The 22,547-nt window shown below is 38.6% G+C and overlaps 1 protein-coding gene across 1 annotated transcript in view; it reads right to left on the reverse strand.

The window, feature by feature from the left end:
* Nucleotides 1–22,547, reverse strand: part of MEGF10 (multiple EGF like domains 10) — a 105,502-nt gene that overhangs the window by 28,477 nt on the left and 54,478 nt on the right. Inside the window, exons 6-13 of the mRNA XM_074570204.1 lie at nucleotides 20,799–21,045; nucleotides 20,114–20,234; nucleotides 18,108–18,244; nucleotides 15,567–15,779; nucleotides 9,470–9,644; nucleotides 8,500–8,620; nucleotides 6,360–6,523; nucleotides 3,107–3,209 (exon numbers count right to left, since the gene is read on the reverse strand). Of these exons, the coding sequence (XP_074426305.1) occupies nucleotides 3,107–3,209; nucleotides 6,360–6,523; nucleotides 8,500–8,620; nucleotides 9,470–9,644; nucleotides 15,567–15,779; nucleotides 18,108–18,244; nucleotides 20,114–20,234; nucleotides 20,799–21,045 (1,281 nt within the window). The remainder of the gene's footprint in view (nucleotides 1–3,106; nucleotides 3,210–6,359; nucleotides 6,524–8,499; nucleotides 8,621–9,469; nucleotides 9,645–15,566; nucleotides 15,780–18,107; nucleotides 18,245–20,113; nucleotides 20,235–20,798; nucleotides 21,046–22,547) is intronic.

Raw genomic sequence — 22,547 nt, forward strand, 5'->3', positions numbered from 1 at the left:
CCCCTGGGTAAAGTGTAGACGACTGCTCCGTTCACAGGGTTGAGAAAAATACTACGTTTAAAATATCTTTTCATAAACTTTATATACTTTTGGTGTCATCAGAACATTTGTGGGAGTTCACCTTGGATTCATCAATTTATTCTTGTTGAAAAAGAAAAAAGACTCACAAGTTCAGATTTTTAAGCTTCTTCATATGTATTTCTTTTTTAATACTACTCTCCCAATGGTTTCTAAATAACTAAATCCTTCATTTGGGTTAGATAATCATTAGACTGGTCCAAATCAGTCTCTCCCACTCTTTGGGTTTTTTCAGTAGGTAATACTAACCACCAGAACCTGGTAAGTCTGATGGTTACTTTAACAAATCTAACAGAAAAAAAAAATCAAAGCTATTATAACATAATTTCTTGCATTTTACTACCTTCATATATTTTCACAAATCCTCCATCTGTTCTCCACCTTCTCCACCTATTATGCATACAAATAGTATACAACCTCCCTTCTTAATCCTGCTATCTCTGCAATGTAACATTACAGTACAGCTATTTGAGAACCTGTTTCTAAAGTGTTGTCTCCTTTTTTCAATCATTCTAAATATAAGTATCTACACAAAGACCAGATTCCTCTGACATGTGAAGTGTGGGAGGAGGATTTTTCCAGACACTAAGTATAAAGCAAACTATGCCGTTTATGTCATATTGTGTGTCTAGACATCACAAACATGTTGAAACTAGTCTGTTACAGACATTGTCGTGATGACATCACACAGGGACAGATACTCAATTTTATCTATAATCATGCATGAAGTCTCCTTCTAGTGAAGCCTTTTTCCTTCTGAATATGAAGACGAAATAAGATTTCACTGCAGGCAAAAATATTGCCTTCTTTTCAAGACCTGAGTTCAACCACCATCAAAGTCTGTGCCACGCTTGAAGCCTTTGTCACATGCCAGGTTAGTTACACCACACTGGAGAGGCAATTTTTATAATCTGTTATAAAAAGTTGCTAGGTCTTCAGTATAGCCATTCAAAACTATTTATTTTAATGTTGGCTTCATTCATTAACATACTTTTGGTCTCCAATGATTTGTCTCAGTTTTAGAAAACTTGTAAGATGTATTTTGAGTAATACATCTGGAACTTGTGAACAGCTCTAACTGCCTACACCACGGTTGCTCAAGATCAGCAACTGTTCATATATTTTTCACATGGGTATTCTTTGCTTAATACATTTATTTATTTAAGAAAACATATTTTGAGCAGATCCAAATGTAAGTTTGAGAAAGTGTGTCCAAACAAACACGCACAATTACCTGAAACTACCTGAAAGTAAGAACAGTCATCAAAGGGAATTAACATCATAACGAAACAAACACGAACACAGTGTCTCACAAATTAGTTACAGATGGCATGACACTAATCGTATTTTTTCATAATTCACTCAAATAACTGTTTTGTTTTTTTTTCACTCTTGTAATAGTCATTTTCCAGAGGTATCTGAGTGGCTGATGGTAAGTGACAGTGAAGCTTGTGGGAAGAGAATAAAACCAACAAAATCCCGGCTCAGTTGGGTGACTGCTGGCTCTGGAAGCCTCTCTCTTTCACACCAAAAGGGGCGACAACGGGGAGACTCAATGGTGAGTTCTCAAAGAACTTGGCAGAAGCTTAATAGACAAGAAAATTGCACAAATAAGAAATGGGTTTGGTCTTTCACAGCAAAGCAGGAGCCCTTCCTGCCCATGTCTGCACCCCTTCAGATTTCCACTTCCTACCCCCCAATAATCATAAAAGTCATGTTCATCTGAACAGAAAGCAGAAAAAACACCAGGTAAGCTGTCACCAACTACAACTAATCAACTGAACTGCAGACACAGAGTATTACGTACTTTGAACAAAATGCCTGTGATCCATCTACAGAGCTAGTAAAAAAAAAGCATATAAAAATCAGTTTGTGAACTGGAAGGCTGTTTCTGAGGAAGTCCTAAGCTCTACAGAAACTTTTGTGAGCACAGTGATTTTATAAACTTGTCGAATAAATGGCTTGCTGCAGATTTTCTGCTCACCTCCATCTACTATGTCTGGAAGAACCAGAGAAAAAAAAGAACACAATTATATCATAAACCTGCAAGTCAATCAGGAAAAATGTTAACTTACCAATGAGTAAGCGGATAATAAATAGTACTAGGTTATATCTGAAATCACCAAAAAAAGCCTCCTTTATTTTCACAGCAGAAACCGGCTTTGTTCATTTAAGGTGTGTTTTCCATCCTGACTTCTCATTATTAAATGGAAGGAGTCCTTACAGATGGGTGACATGAAATCTCACCCTTGCAACACTACAGTATCGCTGTGAGACACAAAGTCCGAAACACTCCAAGACGCGCAAACTTGTAGAGTCAATAAATCCTTATTGAAGATGGAAGAGTTTTCCCACCACTCAGAGCTTAGAAATCTATGCGAAAACTCAAACTACCTCATAGGGATAAAGGCAACATTTCATGATAACTTGCCCTTTTGCATAGTTTCATCATGTTTTCTTGCTTTCCACAAACGGCAGTGTAACAACAGTGTCAAACACAAATTTTTATAAATAATTAAGTTTATATATTTCTTGAAACCACAATGAAAATGCTGGAGAATCTTTGTGAAAAAAAGTGCAACAATTTTCACACAGAACAAAATACATGCGGAGAAATTTAACTTTTTTCAAAAATTCAAGAAACTCAAATGGCAGCACAGCTTCTGCACAATTTATTCTCTTTTTGGCAGCTCGAGCAAAGCTTTCTGAGTTCCTGGATGTGATGCTTTACCTAACAAAGCTGCCAGCACAACCTTCAATATTGACACTTATTCACCACTTTCATAAGGAATCATACTGTGGAGATGCCCAACTTTTAAGATTTCCCCCTCTATTTCCAGTTTTCTGCGGATCCCATGCTCAACAAAGTTTCCATGCCTGTAAATCACAGAAGGGACACTGCCGCCACAGAACCGTCCATTTTGTCCTTCCAAGCCATACTCCTCCTCTACCCACAAAACCAAAAGGCAAGACCACGTTCCCCCACAGTGGAATCTCTCATTGTCCTTCATGACAGTCTCTTTTGTACCTGACCATCCTGGTAGACAGCGACAGTAACCCGTGGTGGGATGACAACCGTCTGCATGGCTGCAGTCACAGCGTTCAGCACAATCCATACCATATGTGCCGTCCTGTGGCAACAAAACAAAAAACAAACCAGAGATGACGACAACTGGGAGTTAGTGGAGAACAAGTTCTGGCCAGTTGTGCCTCAAAAAGCAACCACAGATCGCTTCTGAATCCGTAATCGGCTTTCTGAATATAAAATGCTTCTGGATTTTGGAACATTTTAGTTTCCTACATTTTCATTTTCATTTAAGAGGGGAAGATAAAGAATTAATTACATTGCTTTGACAAATCACAGACTAATGCACCTGGAGACAGTGATTCAGAACACAGTAACCTACGCTAGCAGAGGCTGCAATGAAAGCTTTCCTGTACTGTCCCTGTGATTTCCCTTACAGCTGAGTTCCTACTCCAGGACCTGGGGATCCCTCGATGCAAAAGCAATTCAGTCTCCTTTTTGCCTCAGACCGTGGGCTCTCTACGTATTGGTCAAAAAGAATACCACAAAAAGCCACAATTTCTAAAAAAGAGTAGTAAAACAATAGATTAAAATATATCTTCAGTATGAAGTTTATTGCCTAAACAATGTAAAATGTATTACTTTCAATTAAAAATCCTTCCCTCTGCACTACAGCATATACTGTGTTAAGAAGAGAAGTTCTTTGGCTATAAGACAGTACACAAACCAAAATTATTTTCTGGCTATGCAACATTTTTTAAACTGACATGAGACATTAAAGTTACAAGTTGAACACACCTCTTGGCGTATTCAGCTGTGCCAAAAGAGCACAGCTGATCTTCATGGAACTATATCTAAACATTTGAATTTTACTTTTTTGTTTCTTCCACAGAAGGTGGCTCGTACATTTGGGGGTAATTCTGAACAAAATCGACCTGAGAAACTGAAAAGACCAAAATCTTTAGAGTTGCATTCTGAAATGAAGGCAACGTATAACAATAAATTGATCTTACAGAAAAAGTGTCAAAACCAAATTAAAAGACAAGGGAAAAAGACAGTATAATTTAAGGTAATAATTCTGGGGTTGCCCATCGCGAAAGCAAAAGAAGAAAAAACATGTCAGGTTTAAAACTCAGTCATTTAAAATTGAGATTAAACATTCTCTCAGTCACATTAAAAATTAGAATAAAACCTATATGAAAATTCATCTGCTGTTCTTTGATGTTCATGTCTACATTTCAACCAAGTTCTACAGGATTTAGCTATTCAGTTTCCAGTCTTTCAAGTCTAAAGTAGAACAAAATCTTACATTATGTGACTGTAACGAGCCTTTTGCTCATCTCAACAATACATTTTTATATAGAGAAAAAGAAAAGATCAAGCATTTCCTTTGCATATAATCAGATTTGGAAAGAAAGGAAATCCTCAAATATGTTGTTGAAAAGTGGTATTTTTAGTCTGCTATGTATTTGGACTGAAGTCCAAACTTCAGTCCAATCTTGAATAACAATCTGGGCAGTGACACTAATTTTCTGAAGTTATTGAAACAAATTGAAATACATTGATTCAAATAAACTCTCTGCTCAAACAAAAAAAAAATTCAGAAAACACTGGACACATTTTAATTAGTTTGCTGTTTATTCTCCTGATCTGGAATTTTAAGGCAGAATATGCATCTGAAATATGTAAATGCTTATGGACACCATTTGACACAGAGAGAGAGAGAGAGAGAAAGACAATGAGTATGGGCATGTTATCTGATACAGAAATGCTTCTAAGCATTATTTTGCTAAATTTGTAACAGTGAACAAATGCCATGAAACAGTACCTATCTTTTTTAATAAGTTGGTTTTGGAAGAGCTAATGGACCTTGGGAGATCTCATCATCCTTCAGAATCAGACACTAAGTGATAAACAAAGCTGCTTTAGAAAAAAGAAAAATTAGTCTTCTGATGGAGATGCATTGTTGGAAACACTCCATAAATGTGCACAGATGGTACACTAATCAGCTTCCAGATCATTTTAGAATTTAGTTTCCCACTTTACTCACAATAACAGTGTATGCTATACCTCATCTTAAAACAAAAAAAAAAAAAAAACAAACCAAAAATAACTTCTATGTATTCTGAGAGCAATTCAACACAACAAATTTTCATTCAAAACAAAGGTGTGGTTTCCGGTCTTATGTTGTAGTTCAGTTACTCCTATCACGTTATTACTCAGTAGATCTAGTCCAAACTGACAGAAGCTTGACTGTGATACGGGAGGGGAACTTACAAGGTTTATGTTCATTCAGGTGATTACTTTACAGTTACATTAAACCAACAACCTGCTATCCAGGTGGTATTGCAAAAGTGAAGGAAAGACAGTGGAGAGGAAAAGGAGAGCAGTTTAACACAAAAACGAATTTTATTAAAGATTTCCCACAAAATTTAAGTCCATCATGGGAAAAGATGGACTCTGGAAAACCCCATTTTTTATAAAATATTCCAATTTTTGTGTATGAAATGTAATTGAAACCAAACAGTTACATAATAAACTGAACTTTACCATTTTAAAATTTTGAAATTATATATTTTTATGGCTTCCCCAAACTACCGATTACAAGGTGGAACAGAACTGATGAGGAGCGTGCCTTTGTCAACACAATGATTTGTAATTTTTCAGTTCCCAAAGTCTGGGAGATGGTGGAAGTCAGAGCCCCATTACAAAGGCAAAAGACCTGTCATAGCACTGGGTAGTAAGAGTGCCTTCTCATGTCTGACTGAGAAGGAATGAAAGTTCTTCATTCATACTGTACCATAAATATAAACTAATTTAATTAAAATTATGTCATTTGATGTGGAATATATTTTTGGTATATTTTTTCTCTCATCATTTTTACTTAAAGTAGTTTAACAGAAGCAGTTTGGATAGCATTTGACGCTGATTGATAGGGAAAAATTTGGTTCTGTGTTTTTCAACAAATTCTAAAGGAGCTAGTGAAAAGTTTGAGGTCCAACTTTAAAGTGTGAAAGCAGAAAAAGCGTTCATGTGTGCATCTTCATTTTGTGTAGTCATTTTGTGTGTGCTTTGGTGTTCTGTGCGGCAGAATTCTTCCAGAAGAATTGGTGATGCACATCCCTGATCTTGACCCCAGACACCAGGTGCACTGCTCCTTAGGGACTTAATCCCCATGAAGTCAGAGGAATAACAGGAGCATCCCCCTGCCCATTATTATCCTACAGTGCAAAGTTCAGTGAAATTATTAAAGTACCTGGCAAGGGAGTTCACATTTTTCTCCTCTCCAGCCCGGGGCACAGGTACAGGTTCCATCCAGAGCATTGCAAGCCCCTCCATTAAGACACTGGCAAGTTAAGTTACAGCCAAGTCCCCAGGTACCACTGGGACAATTTATCGAGCAATCTACACCATGCCAACCTGCCAAAAATAAGAATTAAAGCGACAAATTAATCAGGTTTTCCCCCATTCCTCTCTAGGGACATGTTTCCCTCCGCCTACCATGTGGCATCTCTCAGAGATGCACAATAGCCGGGTAACAGTAACTACAGGCTACTATCAGCAGTCTCAGCTGAGGACTTGTCCAGGTTTGAACAAAGGTGCTCAAGGGCACCTTGTAACATCTGTGCACAGCACACATTTGCAGATGGGTGCCAACATACAAAAGCAACTGATGGGAGACATGAAATGAAAACAGAGACACCTTGAAATTTCTCTGAGAAGCACTAAACTATACTGAAAGTTTTACGGCATACCCTGAAAAAAATTAGAAATATTTTCCTAGACCTAAGCTGCTGCATTCGTAATTCTTCCACCAGTGTTCAATACAGACAGTTCTGCAATATGGTTTTAACAGAAAACTTAGACACACAAAAAAGAGAAAACATAAAAGTAGTGCGTAAACTGGATTTCTCCAAGGATACATAGAAGACCTTTTAGATTATTTCTGTACTTCTCTCCATATACAAAAAAGGAATCTAATGGAAAATAGTCATAACAAGGCAGAATTCACCACTGATTATGCCTGATAGCAACAACTCGCAGACTGCACACTGGATAGACAGAGATGTAAATAGATTTTTCAAAATGTGATCACCTATTGGATACAAGAGAAACAACGTGAGCCAGTGATATGTTATCATCAGCAATGACACAAGCCAAGTTTCTAATTTTGTACCTTGTTTACAGTAAACCAAGGGAAAAATAATTCTGCACTGAGCCTAATCAATAGACCATGCAAAACGCACATATTGAAATGATGCTGCCTCATGCCCTGGATTGATAACTTTGAATTTAGGGGTCATTTCAGGAAAAAAGGTTACACTATACTAGCTAGAAAACTGAGACACTTTCTCTGAGTGTCTTTCCAGGATTTACAAATTTCCTTCATTTAGATTACAAGTATCTGCATTTAGTTTAATTTCACCATTTGCTGTCCTTCTTCATCATAGTATGACTAAAACTGCACAATGCACAAGAAGATAGGATTATGCATGACTGAAGGAATAGCTTTTTCTCCTCACAATCTAGCTATGTAGCAGTAGCTACTTTAACAGAGTTAAATCATCTCCACCGTCCCTGGCAAAAGTAGAAGCTGGGAAGTCTCCACATTTGCTACATGACTGATTTAACTGCATCAGCCCCTGACAAATAGTGGATCTTTGTCTAGGTAATTAACACTTCTTTCCCACTCTCAACCTTCCCCTATTTTTACAAAAACATTTTTAGACGGATGGGTCTACAAAGCAGGCTGGGCATGGTATTTGCTTGGTTGCATTCAACAGCCTGTCCCTCTCTTCTCAGCAATCCAGCATCACAGCTGAGGGACGCTGGACTTTAAATCCTTTCTCACAGCAGAAGTGAAAAAGAGAACAGGTGTATTGCAAGAGCGGATTTTGAAGTGGAGTTTAGTAGCATATTTTGGGTTGAACAGGAACACCATGAGGACCTGTACACCTTTATATAGGAAAAGATCTCTGCAGAACCAGCACTAGGGGATGGCTGAGATATCTTTGTTCCACCCAAAGGCATGTGCTACTGGGATACAGAGAGGTGGGCACACACACACGGTTTCTGGTGGAGGGGCACTGACCATCAAAATACTCCTGGGAGGAGAGAGCCAGGCAGAGGGGTCGAGGAGAGCAATACCGCTCACACTAATGCATGCAGCCACGGTATCCAGCCCACTGAGGACTGTGTCAAGGAAACACAAAAGGTACATGCACTCTTCTCTGGGCAGATATTTTCACCTCCCAGAGCAGCAGAAGCATGAAGTATCTAGTGACATGGCCCTCAAGGTGGTGTCCTTTTTATTAAGTTTCTTTCTTCTCTACTTCAAAAACTCAATTTCATTTTATGATTACAGAAAAAGAAGGTTAATCTGAAGAGATACTTACCTGCTTTGCAGGCACAAGAACCATCTACTGGTGAACAGATGGCTTCATTTTTGCAGTTGCACACAGACGAACAGTTTATTCCGTATGTCCCCGGAAGACAAGGAGTACCACAAGCAGCGCCCTGAATTATACAAAACCAGAGTCTAAAAACTATTTGAGTAGGTTCAGACAATACAATTGATAAATAACCTAGACTGACTCAGGCACTACAAAAGCCAGAAAACATACAGCCCGTGATTGTCCTCGGCTGTCACTAATTTCCTGAATTTAAGGCAGAGGGAGTCCTTCATGCTTTTTAAGTCTACGGCAAGCATTAGTTTTCTATTAGTTGCTGTGAGAGCTCAGACCGCATAACTAATAGCACTTGGTTAGATCAATGGACAGTATTTTCAGTAATAAAGGAGCCCTTTATGAATCCAAAACAGAGTAAGACAGCAGTTTAATGGAAAATTATGTGGATATGTAGAAGATTTTTAAGAATTTATTTGGCTGAAGTTTTCACAGTTATTATTCCCAGAACTGTTATACTGTAAAATATTTTCTATGTTAGATTAGCATCCAATGCATAGGTAACAGCAAATGTGTGTAAAGGCTGCAGAATAATTTGTCCTGAACTGTAAAAACAAATGTCGTTCTCTAGAATTTCTCTGGATGGAGCACGAGGAGTTGGTGCAAGAAGATGACTGAAACCAATTGTTCCTCCCTTTATTTACACCTCAACAGCACACCCTCGTTCTTATCAATGTCTTATATAACAACTAACTTTTTTTCTTAAAATGGCTTCATTTCAGCACTGAGAATCCATCATAAATTTTGCCTTTTCAGGGTCCTATAACACACCTAGTGGTACCTAAATATCCGTACTTCTTTTACTGTGGAGGAGAAAGGACACTCTGTCATCTTGAAGAATTTGGCACTCAACTAAAGGCACTGGAGTCAAAAATGGACTGTGAAAGTGAGACTTATTTACCTTAAATCCAGGGGCACAGGTGCATTTTCCAGTCACACTATCGCAGTCAGCTCCATTTTGGCAGCTGCAGATCTGCTGACACGACTCGCCATAGAATCCCGGGGAACATGTCTCGTTGCAGTAGAGCCCAGACCAGCCAGGCTTGCAGGAGCATTCCCCAGACATAGGGTGACAGCTGCCAGGAGGGGATGAAAGGATAAATAATTCAGGACCAAACATGACCTTTTTTTTTTTTTTTTCCTCCCCAGAGAACAAAACGCTGTTATAGATAGGTTGCATAAAGGATCTTGCATACTATGCATAGAGGTGATTTTACTCCCCGAACCACAAAGCAAAGGGTTCTGTATATGTATATATAAACACATGCCAATTAAGATAAGAAATGTATCATACAACATATAGACATTTTGGGAGGTCACAGAAAGAAAAGAAGAGGTATCATTTTTCTGTAGTTAGTTGAAAAGAAACCTATCTGAAATACAGTTTTTACCATAAAATAGATATCCATGGTTACAATTATTAAGGTGATGAAATCATTAAATTCCCCAAAATGCATTGTTACGTTTCCGCTCCAAGTATAACAGGATCATTTTCGTAACACTGCCCAAACTCAGCAGCATATTGTCTGAGAAATATGATGCTTCAGTAAAACAGCGTGGCAGCCAACACAAAACAATAACACGGCACCCAGTGAGTAGCAAGCATGCTCCTTTCCTTAAATCGTTGGTTGAAAAGAGGAAAACTAGCATCTTTCTGGGAATGACAGAAGATCATTTGCGTTGGGCAGAAGTCAGATATACCATCAGAGCTGCGACCTTTCAGAGAGTATCCATCTCCCCTGTGTTGGCCATACCTGGTGGTAGACCAGCTGTCCCTACCTGGAACAGCAGTTTCATTGAAGGGCCAGTCAGACAGCTGTTGTTCATAACAAATGGACATCATCAGCTGTGCAAAGATATATGTGCTGGAAAAGTGGACACAATGGGGTACTCTGTAGCACTCTGGCAGACAAAGCACTTGCCAAAGGAAAGCCTTAATATCCAAACCCCATATATTTACAATGGGAAGACTGTTTAAAGAAATTCATCTGCCACTGATTGAAGCGAAGATCCTTTAAGTGTGCTGGAAAAAAAATGTGCCTTTGTCCAGATGTATTAAATGACCCATGACAAGAGCCTGATTTTGCAAGATTTGCTGGCTCCTTGTGTGGGGGTGTGTTTGAAATGGAGTATTTTTCTGACCATTTGAAAGTTTGAAAAAATACCTACTGCACCTTTAGGTGCTATAACATAAGGAACAACAATACTGTTTGAAAAAGTTGCAACATAACAAGGGAATGCAGTATTAGCTGCAACTGCTCTTGGACTCGAGGACTACTCTTGTCAAACTAAGCATTTCCTATTGCCAAATACAACCAACCAACAACATATTGCTGATCAAGGAAAGTATGAATTATAAAGGTTGGAATGTCATTATGTATTCTGCTCTCCATATATTATTGCATACAATATGACATCACAAGTATTTGGGGCTCTTGAAGATCCTAAAATCTCTTTGCCGCCATTATGCTAGTTTACATAAAGTCAGAGGAAAGATCTTTTCAACTAAATGATACATGAAGAAATGGTTCAAAACTCATAGCCATTGTTCATAGCCAACAGTCCTGGTTATTTGTTCAGCTATAAGTATACCTGCCATGAAATATGTTGGAATGGAACTATTCTCATATAAAATGAAAACACATGATGCAGCAAGGTAATCAGATTTGTTCACTACTCCAGACTTCCTGTAATCACCCGGTGGCATTTTGGATGGGTACAGGACAGGGAATATAAAAAGATTTTTCTGTCCACAACAGGATAGTCATTAGGATATGAATCGGAATATCTTTATAACATAAAATTAGTAGTACTGTCATTTTTCAGATGTAAATCCCAGCATTGTTTGTTGTTGTTTTTTTTTTCTTTCAGGAGAGGGGGAGACCACATGCATGAACAAGCGTTGGGTATGAAGCAGAGGCATTGATATTCTGTGCCCCCCAGTGAGTGTTACTAAGGGATACTTGCGCATACATTGATTGACACCAAAATTAGTATTCCGTAATTTGTAATTAGATGTAGGAAGCTAAAGCACTTCTGAAGCTTTTTGATGGCTTCTCATGCAGTTAGATTAATTGGCAATGAGATTTATATATTAAGATAGGGAAATAAAGAGATGTTGAGAGATACTGCCAGTACATTCACTTTTATTCCTGGTCTTTTGTTCACACTTTCTGTAAATACAACCCTACTCTGTACGGAGACAAAGAAAATACTTGTGGGTAGTTGATATCACATATTTGAAGGACTTAGATGAATTTAATGTTTAATTATTACAATAGACAACTAAATTCTGTAGCACTCTATGCAATGTAAAGTTTCCATTAAAAGCTCTTGTAGATGTACATACATGTCCATTATAAAAATTAAAAATTGCAAGTTTCTCTAATCTTGACTTTAAAAACACGCCCAGACTATATGAACTAAGCATGTATCACACCACAAAATTCCACTCAACACGATACACATATCTCAGAAAAAGCATGAGACAAACCAAACCCCATTAGAGCTCATGACATGAAGAAACCCTAATTCCAGCCTGACCTATACAAAATTAGTTGGTGATACAGAACGACCCCAGCTGATCTTACCTACGGGTATGAAGCAGTGGTGGAAGATCACCAGAAAGAGGTTACAAAAAAGAACACCAACCCAAAAACAGTGACATCTCAAAATTACCTTGGAGATCAACCTGAAACCAGTGCACATGCTGTAACAGGGCTATAACAAAAATCCTCTGTAAACCTTCTAGAGAAATACGCAGCTACAGTCTGCCCTTTTTACATTTTCTGAATAATCATCAGGTATCACTTGAGTAAGGCATGACAAAACCCAGTCTCAAAGTGGTTTAGGTTAGAAGAACATTCCTGTACAAAATAAAGTGACAATGTTGATCAAAGGAGATCAAGGCCATTTTTCGCTCATTCCTGCAAACTGGATCTTAAGAATGACAAGTTTCTGTGAACCCCACAAACTGTGGATGGAAGTGGCAGGGTGACACGGGTCTGCTCACACCAGCTCACAGCACTGCTGTTGTACCCCACTGAGGAACTCTCTTCTATGTGGTCTTAGTCTCAGCCAGCGAGTGCTCACTCTCGGTTTTTTTCCTGACTATTGAGTAAAAAGGGAAAAATCGATAGTGTCACCTGGTCATAGAAAACAGAGGTCTGTATCTTATTTGCACTCTAGTTCAAATCCTTTCATATGTATCAAAAAGATGCAATAGAGATGAACCATTTGTGAAAAAAACTCTTGGCACAAGAGCATTGTTAGCTGCTGCTGTCCTCTGGACCCCTCAAAAAGAATAATATCTCTCAAGTATATCTATATCTAACACTTTACAAAGATTTAATAAAGGCTGCTGATACAGCTAAGAACAAGGTTGGGCTTGCCTTTCATCCGCAGGAGCTGCCATCAGCCAACAGCACCAGCAAAATCCCTGTGCCTTAGCCTACCCAAAATGCAAATTATGGATTATTGCCAAAGCTGTTTTGATGCAATTTCTTAAATCATAAAACAGTAATAGAAATATGTATACATTTTTGAACTGTAGTGTACCACAATGTTTTTGTATCCTTAAGTATTTGAAGGCAATGGTGAGACATATACTTGTATACTGCAACTTACGTACATATATTTTAAAGCAATATTTTTTGGTGCTATGTATTTTTTTAACTAACCTTTAGTTCATTTCCATATCTATGAATACTAAGAATGTAAGTAATAGCTTAGGGCTCTAAGACTACCAACAGCTCCTCTTTGAGGACCTCTAAACTAGTGATCATACCCAGATGAAGAAAGGCTTTACTGTAACAAGGCCCCCAGAAGTCCTAACAGAATACAGACACACAAAATACAGACTACAGACATGCTAAGTGTGTTCGAAGAAGGAACTGTACCCCCTTATTAGTGTCCTGGAATTACTGGTTGTTACATTGCCTCTAAATGGGTTAGTGCTTTGAAGAAGATCCTTTGGCTACAGCCAGCCCAAACAGTACTTGTGGTAGGCAAGTAAGGAGTAAGGCTATTTCCTGATGTGCTTAAAAAGTTGCCTCCTGGCTGACTGATATTTAGTGAGAGGCGAAGACAGCCAGACACAAATGGCTTCTCAAAAGATTCTCTGAAGCATAGTGTCCACAAGGAGCTTTGTCTTCTATACCATCACTCAGACGCCTTTTGATTTCTGTTATTTGCTGGTGTTAATCACTTCCTGACCCACGGGGATGGAACCTATACATGAAAAATACACTTGTGAAGTCAGGACAAGCTTTTTTTCCCTCACAGACCATTTTGCCCTTGCAGATATGCTCCTGCACCTACAGGGTTATGAAGTGCCATTTGAATTGTCATACAGAGGGGAAAATGTTCAAAAACAGACCAGCCATATGCTGCTGTTTACACATGAACATTTGTGATCTGATTTGACCACAAGCTGTCTTCCACCGGTATAAATGAAGGAACAGCTGTGTTGAACATGAATCAGAAGTAATCCCTGTAATATCAGAAATACTATACAGTGCAATGCTACAACAGTCTGCGGACAAATTTTCAGGAAAGTAGCTAACCATAATTCATAATGCAATAGTATCTGGTCTACTAGCATAATCTGAAAGCTAGACAGGTCAGTGTTATGGTGTCATTTATTCTTGAATGCATTGCCCAGAGAGTGAATTGCTTGATTTTATGTCAAAAACTCTCAATTTTTTCAAAAGACATTTCAAGAAAATGGGATAAACAGAAGTGCAACCACACAACTGTAAAAGCATATGAATGGAAAGGGAAAAGAATTCCGTTTGCTGTCACATGGTTTGTCAATGAAAGGTGTGTTGAACAACTCAGACAATCCACAAAATAATTTTTCACAGAGGCCGAACAGAATAGGTATTTCCACGTATGTGCTTGAGTGCTTTAATATCACTGCTAAACTCTGACTGAAGGCTTTTGCTTTATCTATGAGGAAAAGTGCATCTTATATACCACACACAGCAGCATTCTATGTGAAAGTCAATAGTTTCTGCAAACTTCTTTCACAGCTATTTTAAACAGCAAAATTTTAGATTACGCTTACAAACATTATCTAAGGTACTGTGACTAGTAATGCAATTAAGTGTAAAGTGAACATGTAAGTGAATGCACAATGATCTAAGTATTTCATCAGAACTGTGTTTTGTAACACGAGAAAGCTGTCCAGAATTGTTCTATAAATATGTTGGCTCGCTTCCACTGACATCTGACATTCCTCCCTCACAGCTGAGAGTTTGTCTCCAAATATTCACAACAATATGCTGAAACACTGCGAAATCCACAAAGACACACAAAACTCAAAAAATAGACCTCGTTACCGCCTGAATAAGGAGAGATGGTAAAAGGTAAGCCAACTGGAAAACTATTTTCCTTCAGTTTCCAGGGATCAGATTTTACCTGCTTTCTATGAAAATCATTTAAATGACAAAAAATGTATTTTTGAAACCTATATTTACAATTGGTAAGGCTTGAGAAATTTTGTATTAAAATAGTCACCTACATCAAATATTATATATGATTATGGAGAGAGAGAGAGAGAGAAACAGATTCTCTTCTCGTGCCCGACTTAAGACTATAGAACTATTGATTTCAATTCAGTTATTTCTCATCTACAATACACCAAAATATGTGAGGGATGTATGATGTATATTGACTTCATGCAATGAACAATATAATGTGGTAAATATAGACAAAGGTCACACTTTGTCATAACATTAATTTCATGGGTCAGAGACCAAATACAGTGGTGAATATTAAGAACAAATATAGTTGCAAGCACGGATTCAGACTGTCTTTTGGGTTGATATTTTCTCTCTTGATACGGTAAGATAATATCAAATACTCTTACAAGTCTTTATCTGCTTCAGCTTGCATGAAAGTACTAGCAAAATCAGGAAATATGTATTTTCAGATTTTGTTCAGATTTCTACATTCTATATAGAGAAAGAAAATAGGATAAAGGGTGTGAAGCCTACCTCCAGGTGTTGGGCATGTGGCAGGGACACTTTTTATCACACTTGAGACCATAAATTCCCTCAGGGCATAGCCTTGTTTCACAGTGCTCTCCGGTGTATCCTGGTTCACAGAGACAGGCACCGCTAATATGGTAACATTTCCCACCATTCATACACTTGCAGGTCTCAGCACACTGCACTCCGTAAGTCCCCACTGGACACTCATCTTGGCATCTGTGAAAAAAAAAAACAAAAACAAAAACTAGTTTCAATAACCTGCTTCTAAAGCTTCAATATCCTGCTTCTGAAACTTGTGACTCATTTACTAATGAGTCATATTTTATTTATTCCCATATTTTATTTATTCCCATATTTTTCCATATATGAATCATATAAACTCTGAATTACATTGACATAGAGAAAAAGACAAAACAGCTAAATCCCAAAGCTTTAGTGACAGAACATGCTGACATTGAATTCCTGAGGTATGCTGTGAAGTCAACCGGTGATATCAGGCACATAACACCTTCTGCAATTTGGGTATCTGTAAGTTTTACCAAGTTACAGATTGTACAAAAATATTACTTGATAATACAGTACACTATTAATGGTTTATGAGCTTACAACATGCTCATTTCCCCAGTCCTGTAAAAGAATTTCCTTGGTGGCCTCTTTCCATTTTTTCTTATATAATTTGCTTTTTGGGTTTGTGTGTTGGGTTTTTTTTCCTATGATTGGTAGTTTATTACAGAAGAATTTCAAAGACGTGTACCATAAAGCACTGCAAAATGTAACAGAATTTAGCAGAGCCCTCTGACTGAGGTAAAATAGGCATACATGTTCATTTTATGCTTCTGCAGTATTTGTCTCAACCTGATACTGCTATCCAGAAGTTTCAACATATTCATAACTCTGCCCTGACTGAAGCCAGCAATAAAATCCCTTTTCCTTCAGAGCTAATAACCCTGTTTAAGTGTTTCCTAATGAAGTTATACAAATAAAGCTGAGAATTAATTTTCCCCAAATGGCAATCAGGAATCCCTGCCAAGTTTGACAAAGTTTAACCTTGCAATCTGCATTTTTTTTTTAATTGCATCTTCATCCGCTTCTGAAAGACCCTTTTCCACTTTGTTGTGAGGACAGGTATCAATCAAAAAGTATTAGGCAGGACAATTACAAAGGTAGTTTAAACTAGATTCCCTTGCGTTAACTCAGGTCACCTAGGAACTGTTATATGCTGTAGGAGTCCGCTTTTTCTTGCAGTATGACCAAGTTCCAGGAGTCACCACCACACCAAAATCTCAGACAAATATGGTTGAAGTTACACACAGAAGTGGAGAACAGCTTATCACGTTTAAAAACTGTCCTTTTCGCTGCTGGTGTGTATGTGCTAGCTCAGCCAATGCCCACACATTTCTTGCAACACTTCTCTCCCTTTGCAGTCCACTGCCATGGAATAAGAACCAGGTCTACAACCTTGCTTGTGACCCATTCCTGCCCTTGTAGTATCTTGAAAAAACAAAACAAAAAAATTGCAAATACAACTTCTCTTGCAGGAAAAGAGGGAGCTCAGACTTGCAAAAGTGATCAAAATGCTGCGGCCTGTAAGGCATTTCAGATTAAAGTCAGATTTAAATTCCAAGACAAAAAAATTTAATTGCTTTTAGAAACACCAGTGGAGTGCAGCGCGTAGACTCTCATACGGATATTCCTTAGATTTCCCTACTGACTTGTCTGTGTCTCTTTAAATGCGTCTACCACATTCTGCACTGTTTCTTCACAGATGCAGATTAAATTTTGTCATCCAAATGCCTCTGGACTAATTGTTTTTCTTCTTCATGAGTTTTTTCCCCTTTATGTCTGGCACAGCTCTCCCCACGTCCTGTGAACACTTGTGTGGGAAGTGTATATGGTTATAATACCTACTGTTGTTGGCAGAGATCCCCTGGACTGACCCCAGTGATTAAGCTGCTGCTGACTTCAGCAAATGAGTTGTGTGCTGTTTAAAATACATGCAAACACTTCTTTCATCACTTTCCACTGCCTTCAAAAGTAGTGTCTTGCTATATTATCTTTCCCGTCTACCAAAGATAATTTTTAACCAACAACTCAGAAAATAAAGCAGTTTCGCTTCTTCATTTGAATGAAACACTTTAGGAGACAACTCTCCAGCTTGGTTATTTTGAAGAGGAACTAAATGAGCCTCCCTTGCCACTATGACTAGTTGCCAAACATCTGCACGAAACCAAGAGCTTCCCTCCTCACCCCTTCACCATAACCCAAACTGCGTCATTCTGCAAGCTGCCCTATCGAAGACCCACAAGACACTGCCAGAGCACAGGCAACAGCAGGAAAACCCTGAAACCAAGCAGTTCCTCACTAATCACAAAGGCACTTTTAACTTGTGGCCCAGCATCATATAAGTGACATAGTAAACATTTCGTAAGACCGTTAATCAAATCACAGATATTATCATTCTTCTCTCTGGTAGGTTGTTAACTTTCTCTGTTGTAGCACACCCCTTGCTGGTTCAGCGGTCTGGCAAAAATAAGTTTTCCTTACCGTTCCCCGGTGTAACCTGGGCTGCAATGGCATTGACCAGTCGACGAGTCACAGGTTCCTCCGTTGTGGCACTGGCACTCCTGGGAACAGTTTCTCCCATAACGACCCTCTGGACAGGGCTGACCACAGACCATGCCCTGCGGATGCAGAAAAAAAAAATAAAAAATCTTAATATTAGATTTGTGTTTACACCTTGAATGGACAAGGAAGAAAGGTTTGTAACGAAGGAAGATCAAGGAGATCTCGTTTCACTTATCTAGGGCTGATGGAAATGCCAGAGTCTTCTCCAGCTTTAAACACGGAATATGTTTCAGCACTGGAGGAATAATCTTCTCGGAATTCCAGTTTGGAAGGCAATGCTAATGAAAAACACTATCTCTAAGCAACGGTGAAAACACTTAAACATTTAAGACTAATTGATGTCAAGCTCTCCCCAATTTATTTATCAGGAGTAGTATATATCAAGACATCCGGAAATGCCCTCCAGTGCATAATGGTGTAGAAATCAGTAATTGCTGTAATGCCCCAATTATACTACTTTATGGTAAGTTGTTTTTTTCTGATGAAAGGAAAAGCTGTTTGTAATTTCATTGAAAGCAGCATATCTTAAAAGCTTAGGAAGGATGTCTGTTTCCCTTTAAGGGGTTTGGAATTTCTGTACTGCTATGTACATCCTCGGAATTAATTACACTTGTGTACTGAGGTGAGCATCTAATCTTAAGACTTTTAACAAGACATTTCAAGAAAAACATATTTACAGGCATTTCATCAGACAAATGACATGCAGCTTTTTCAGCTAACATTAGATTCTGCAGAATTTATACTTGGCTACTTCAAAACCTTCCTTAAGGAAAAGCAAAAAAGATTATACTGACAAAATTGTGTTTCACAGAACTGGAAAATCTAAAACTAACACAGAGTTATGCTTAAATAACTGCTTGGAATGGAAAAATTAGTCAAAGAGATAAACAGTAATTCATTAGTTAAGACACACACTAGTATAAAATTTCCATCACTGCTTCATATGCTATCTCATTTTGCATTCATTTTATTTAGATAGATAAAGGGAATGAAAAATTTGTGCAAACATTCGTATTCTATAACCAGTAATTTTGTTCTTCTAACATGAAGTGGAATAAAAGGTAAAATGTCCATAATCCAAGCTGGGTAGTTAGGTGAGTGGTGCTACACAAACACCCAAACAGAGATTATCATTTATAGCTGTGTTCTCTAGTTGGTGAGAAATTGACCCCTGACACAGGTTATCTCAATATAATATCTCAATTATCAGGACATAATTAAAAGTTCAGTAAATGTAGATTTCCCCCCAAATAGGCATCTGAATAGAAAACATTATTAACAAATACTATTGGTAAATATTATCTACAAATGGATTTAAAGAAATTATTTGGGGTTTGATGACCTTTCTACTCCATTATTATCCAACTCAGAGTTTGTAGCCTCGTAGGAGGGGAGGCTACTTGCAGCTCCAAGGTCAAGTCTTCTTTCCCTACCCACTGACAAAAGGGCAGAAAGTCTAAAGATAATGTCAAAGTTCCGATGTCCCATTTCCATCGCCACCATTTCACACAGCAACTCCTAAAGGTTTGGGGTTTTTACCATGAGTACTATACATATGAAAACAGGCACAAAAGCCACTGCTAAAATATATAACACCTCCGTGTAATAGCGAATTATACCTAGAATTGACTGTCTTCCAGACAAGATCTAAAGGATGTTGCCTTGTCAAAGAACAATTCAAGTCTTTTGCTTCCCAGAATCTGATACAGTTAAAAAGGCAGTGCAGAACTGGAGGATTTTTAGTAACAGATGGTTTTGCAAGTACTTTATTCCAGTCCCTTATGCTAAAATATGTTTCTTGTTACTCCTGGCTACAGGCAGACTGCATTTGCTATCCTCATTTGGTACCCTTTTCTGATGCTGCCCAAAATCTACAAATATGGAAGTTTTACAGGGTTTTTTTTGATTTCAGAAAGTGTTTTTACCATCCATCCTGGCGGGCAGGCGCACTCCCCGGTGACGTGGTGACAGACGCCTCCGTTCTGGCACGGGCACCTCTCCTCACACTGCGGCCCATGCTTCCCGGGGGGACAGAGGTCCTCGCAGCTGGGGAGGTGGTGGTGTACAACAGAGACAACTGTTACTGCGGCACATGCTCCCGGGTACAAAACAGAAAGCAGTCCAACATAAAGAGGCGCACAGCTGAATATTGTATAGCACCCCTGCAGTAAATCTAAGGAAAACAGACCTGGAAATCCAGGAATTATTTCCTCTTTAAGGTATTTCTTTCTACACTGGTTGGTGCTTATTCATTGTTATTCACAAAGCTCAAAAGCTATGACAAAGCCAAATAACTCCATGTTTCAATGCAATTTTCCAAACTTGCAGCCAAACCGCTTTCATGGTGGTCACGAAGAAGCTCCTGTTGTTACTTTTTGTGGCTTTACCTTAGCAGTCAAGACCAAGAGGGCTTTCTCTCAGCTACACATCCGCATGTGCACTGCAACATAGCTTGCCCAGCTGCTTCTTAGCCACCAGCCCTGCTTCCCTGCATCACACAGCAGCCAGCTCAACACCACCATGTTAAAAGTCAATCTAAACTAAATTTCTCTTGTTAGCACTATTTAAAACCTGTATCTCTGCCCCATAAATAATATATCCGCTGCTTACAAAGCACCCGTGTATCCAGGGGGACATCTGCACTCTCCAGTCACGTGGTCACAGGTGGCTCCATTTTGACACTGGCATTTTTGATGGCAATCGTTGCCGTACGTCCCTTGATCGCAGCGTTCCTCGCAGCGCCAGCCTTTGAAACCTGATGCACAGTGGCAGGCTCCAGTGATGGGGTTGCACAAGGCTCCGTTTTGGCACTGGCAGCGGCTGCTGCAGTGCGGTCCCCAGTGGTCACTGTCACATGCTGAAGGGGTGGAAGGAAAAATTTACAGCAGTTTTATAATAGCTCATGTTACAGCACTGAAGATACTATGAGTCAACTGTAAAAACAAAAACAAAAACAAAAGAAAAAGAAGCTGCAAAATGGAAATAGTTATGCAGTACATCCTCAGTTCTCCTTGGTCCTCAAGGATCTTGGCAGGCAGACCGAACTTAATTTATGCACACAAATTAATTTCTTAAGCATAAAAGCAAACACTTTAAAATGTGAAGCTGTGAAGTAAATGCAAATTCTAGTCTCCTCATTGTCAAAATTTCGTTATGACTTTCCACTGTCAAATAACAGTTATGGTTGCAGTGAGCTTCCATTTACACAGAGGAGTCTTGGTAACTTAAAAAAGTTTAAAAAATGTTGTCTAAATCTATGAACAACTGTCTGAATCTCACAAGAAAGTTGCAAAGCTTACTTAACGTAAGACTATGATTTGTTTCAAACCCGTAAGTTCCTACTTGTTTACATAATGGCAAATATTTCCCCTTAAATCTTGCAATACGATGATAGGGCAAAAGAAAGCATAGGAAGTGTTTCACGAAGAAACAGAAATTAGCGATTATATCGTTAAACTTCAGCTGGATGTTACAAATTTGGTCATCCAATGTGTCTTCACAATCATTCAAATGCATCTTTTCTTGCCTGCCCCAAAGCAGCCTATTAAAACCACTCAGAAGTTATTTCAGCATTAAAAGAAAAACTTTAATGTCAAGGAAGAAATTTTTCTTAAGTGAGAAACATGGTAGTTCTGTAAAGAGCCAGAAGATTAAGGTCACCTAGAGTTCAACACGAATCTGCTATTCATATGGTCAAATGATCTGATTTTATTTTTATATTCTGATGATAACTGCAGTGCGACAAGAAAGCCTCAACTGCAGCAACTGGAAGCCTGGGCTCTCCTCTTGGAGACTGACAACGATTGTTCTCCCAGTCTTCTCCTGGGGCAAAAAAGCCAGGCAGAGAACAGGCACACTTTCCTAGACTAATTCAAGAATCCTCCTCAGGGTAGGAATTATTCAGCCATAGGAGCTGTTCATTCAGGCTACACAAATAAAAAGGGATTAGGGTCTTTTAAAGAATCTACTCCTTAAGATTTTTTTTTCCAGGCAAGGTCACTAGGACATGCATCCATAACGGAGATATTGTGAGCACCTACACACAATAAAATGCAGAGCAACACAAAGTATTGTGTGTATTATAAACACCCAGCAATACTGAGAAAGTGACAGACCAACTGTCCGTCTTATTACTGACCTCTCTCTTTGAAGACGTGTGGTTTTCATTCTGGACTATACTACAATGCACTGCTGTGTACAGCACACAGCATTTCACAAGTTCCCTTTCCCCATGATAACTCACATTCATTCAGAACTGCTGTATGTTTACTTTCAACATGTCTGCATGGAATAGAAAGTGTAATCCTTATGCTTAAACAGTCCGCAAACTGCTGTCAGGAAACTAACTATTTTGGGATA

This window comes from Larus michahellis, chromosome Z, assembly GCF_964199755.1.
Source record: "Larus michahellis chromosome Z, bLarMic1.1, whole genome shotgun sequence".
Lineage (NCBI taxonomy): Eukaryota > Metazoa > Chordata > Aves > Charadriiformes > Laridae > Larus > Larus michahellis.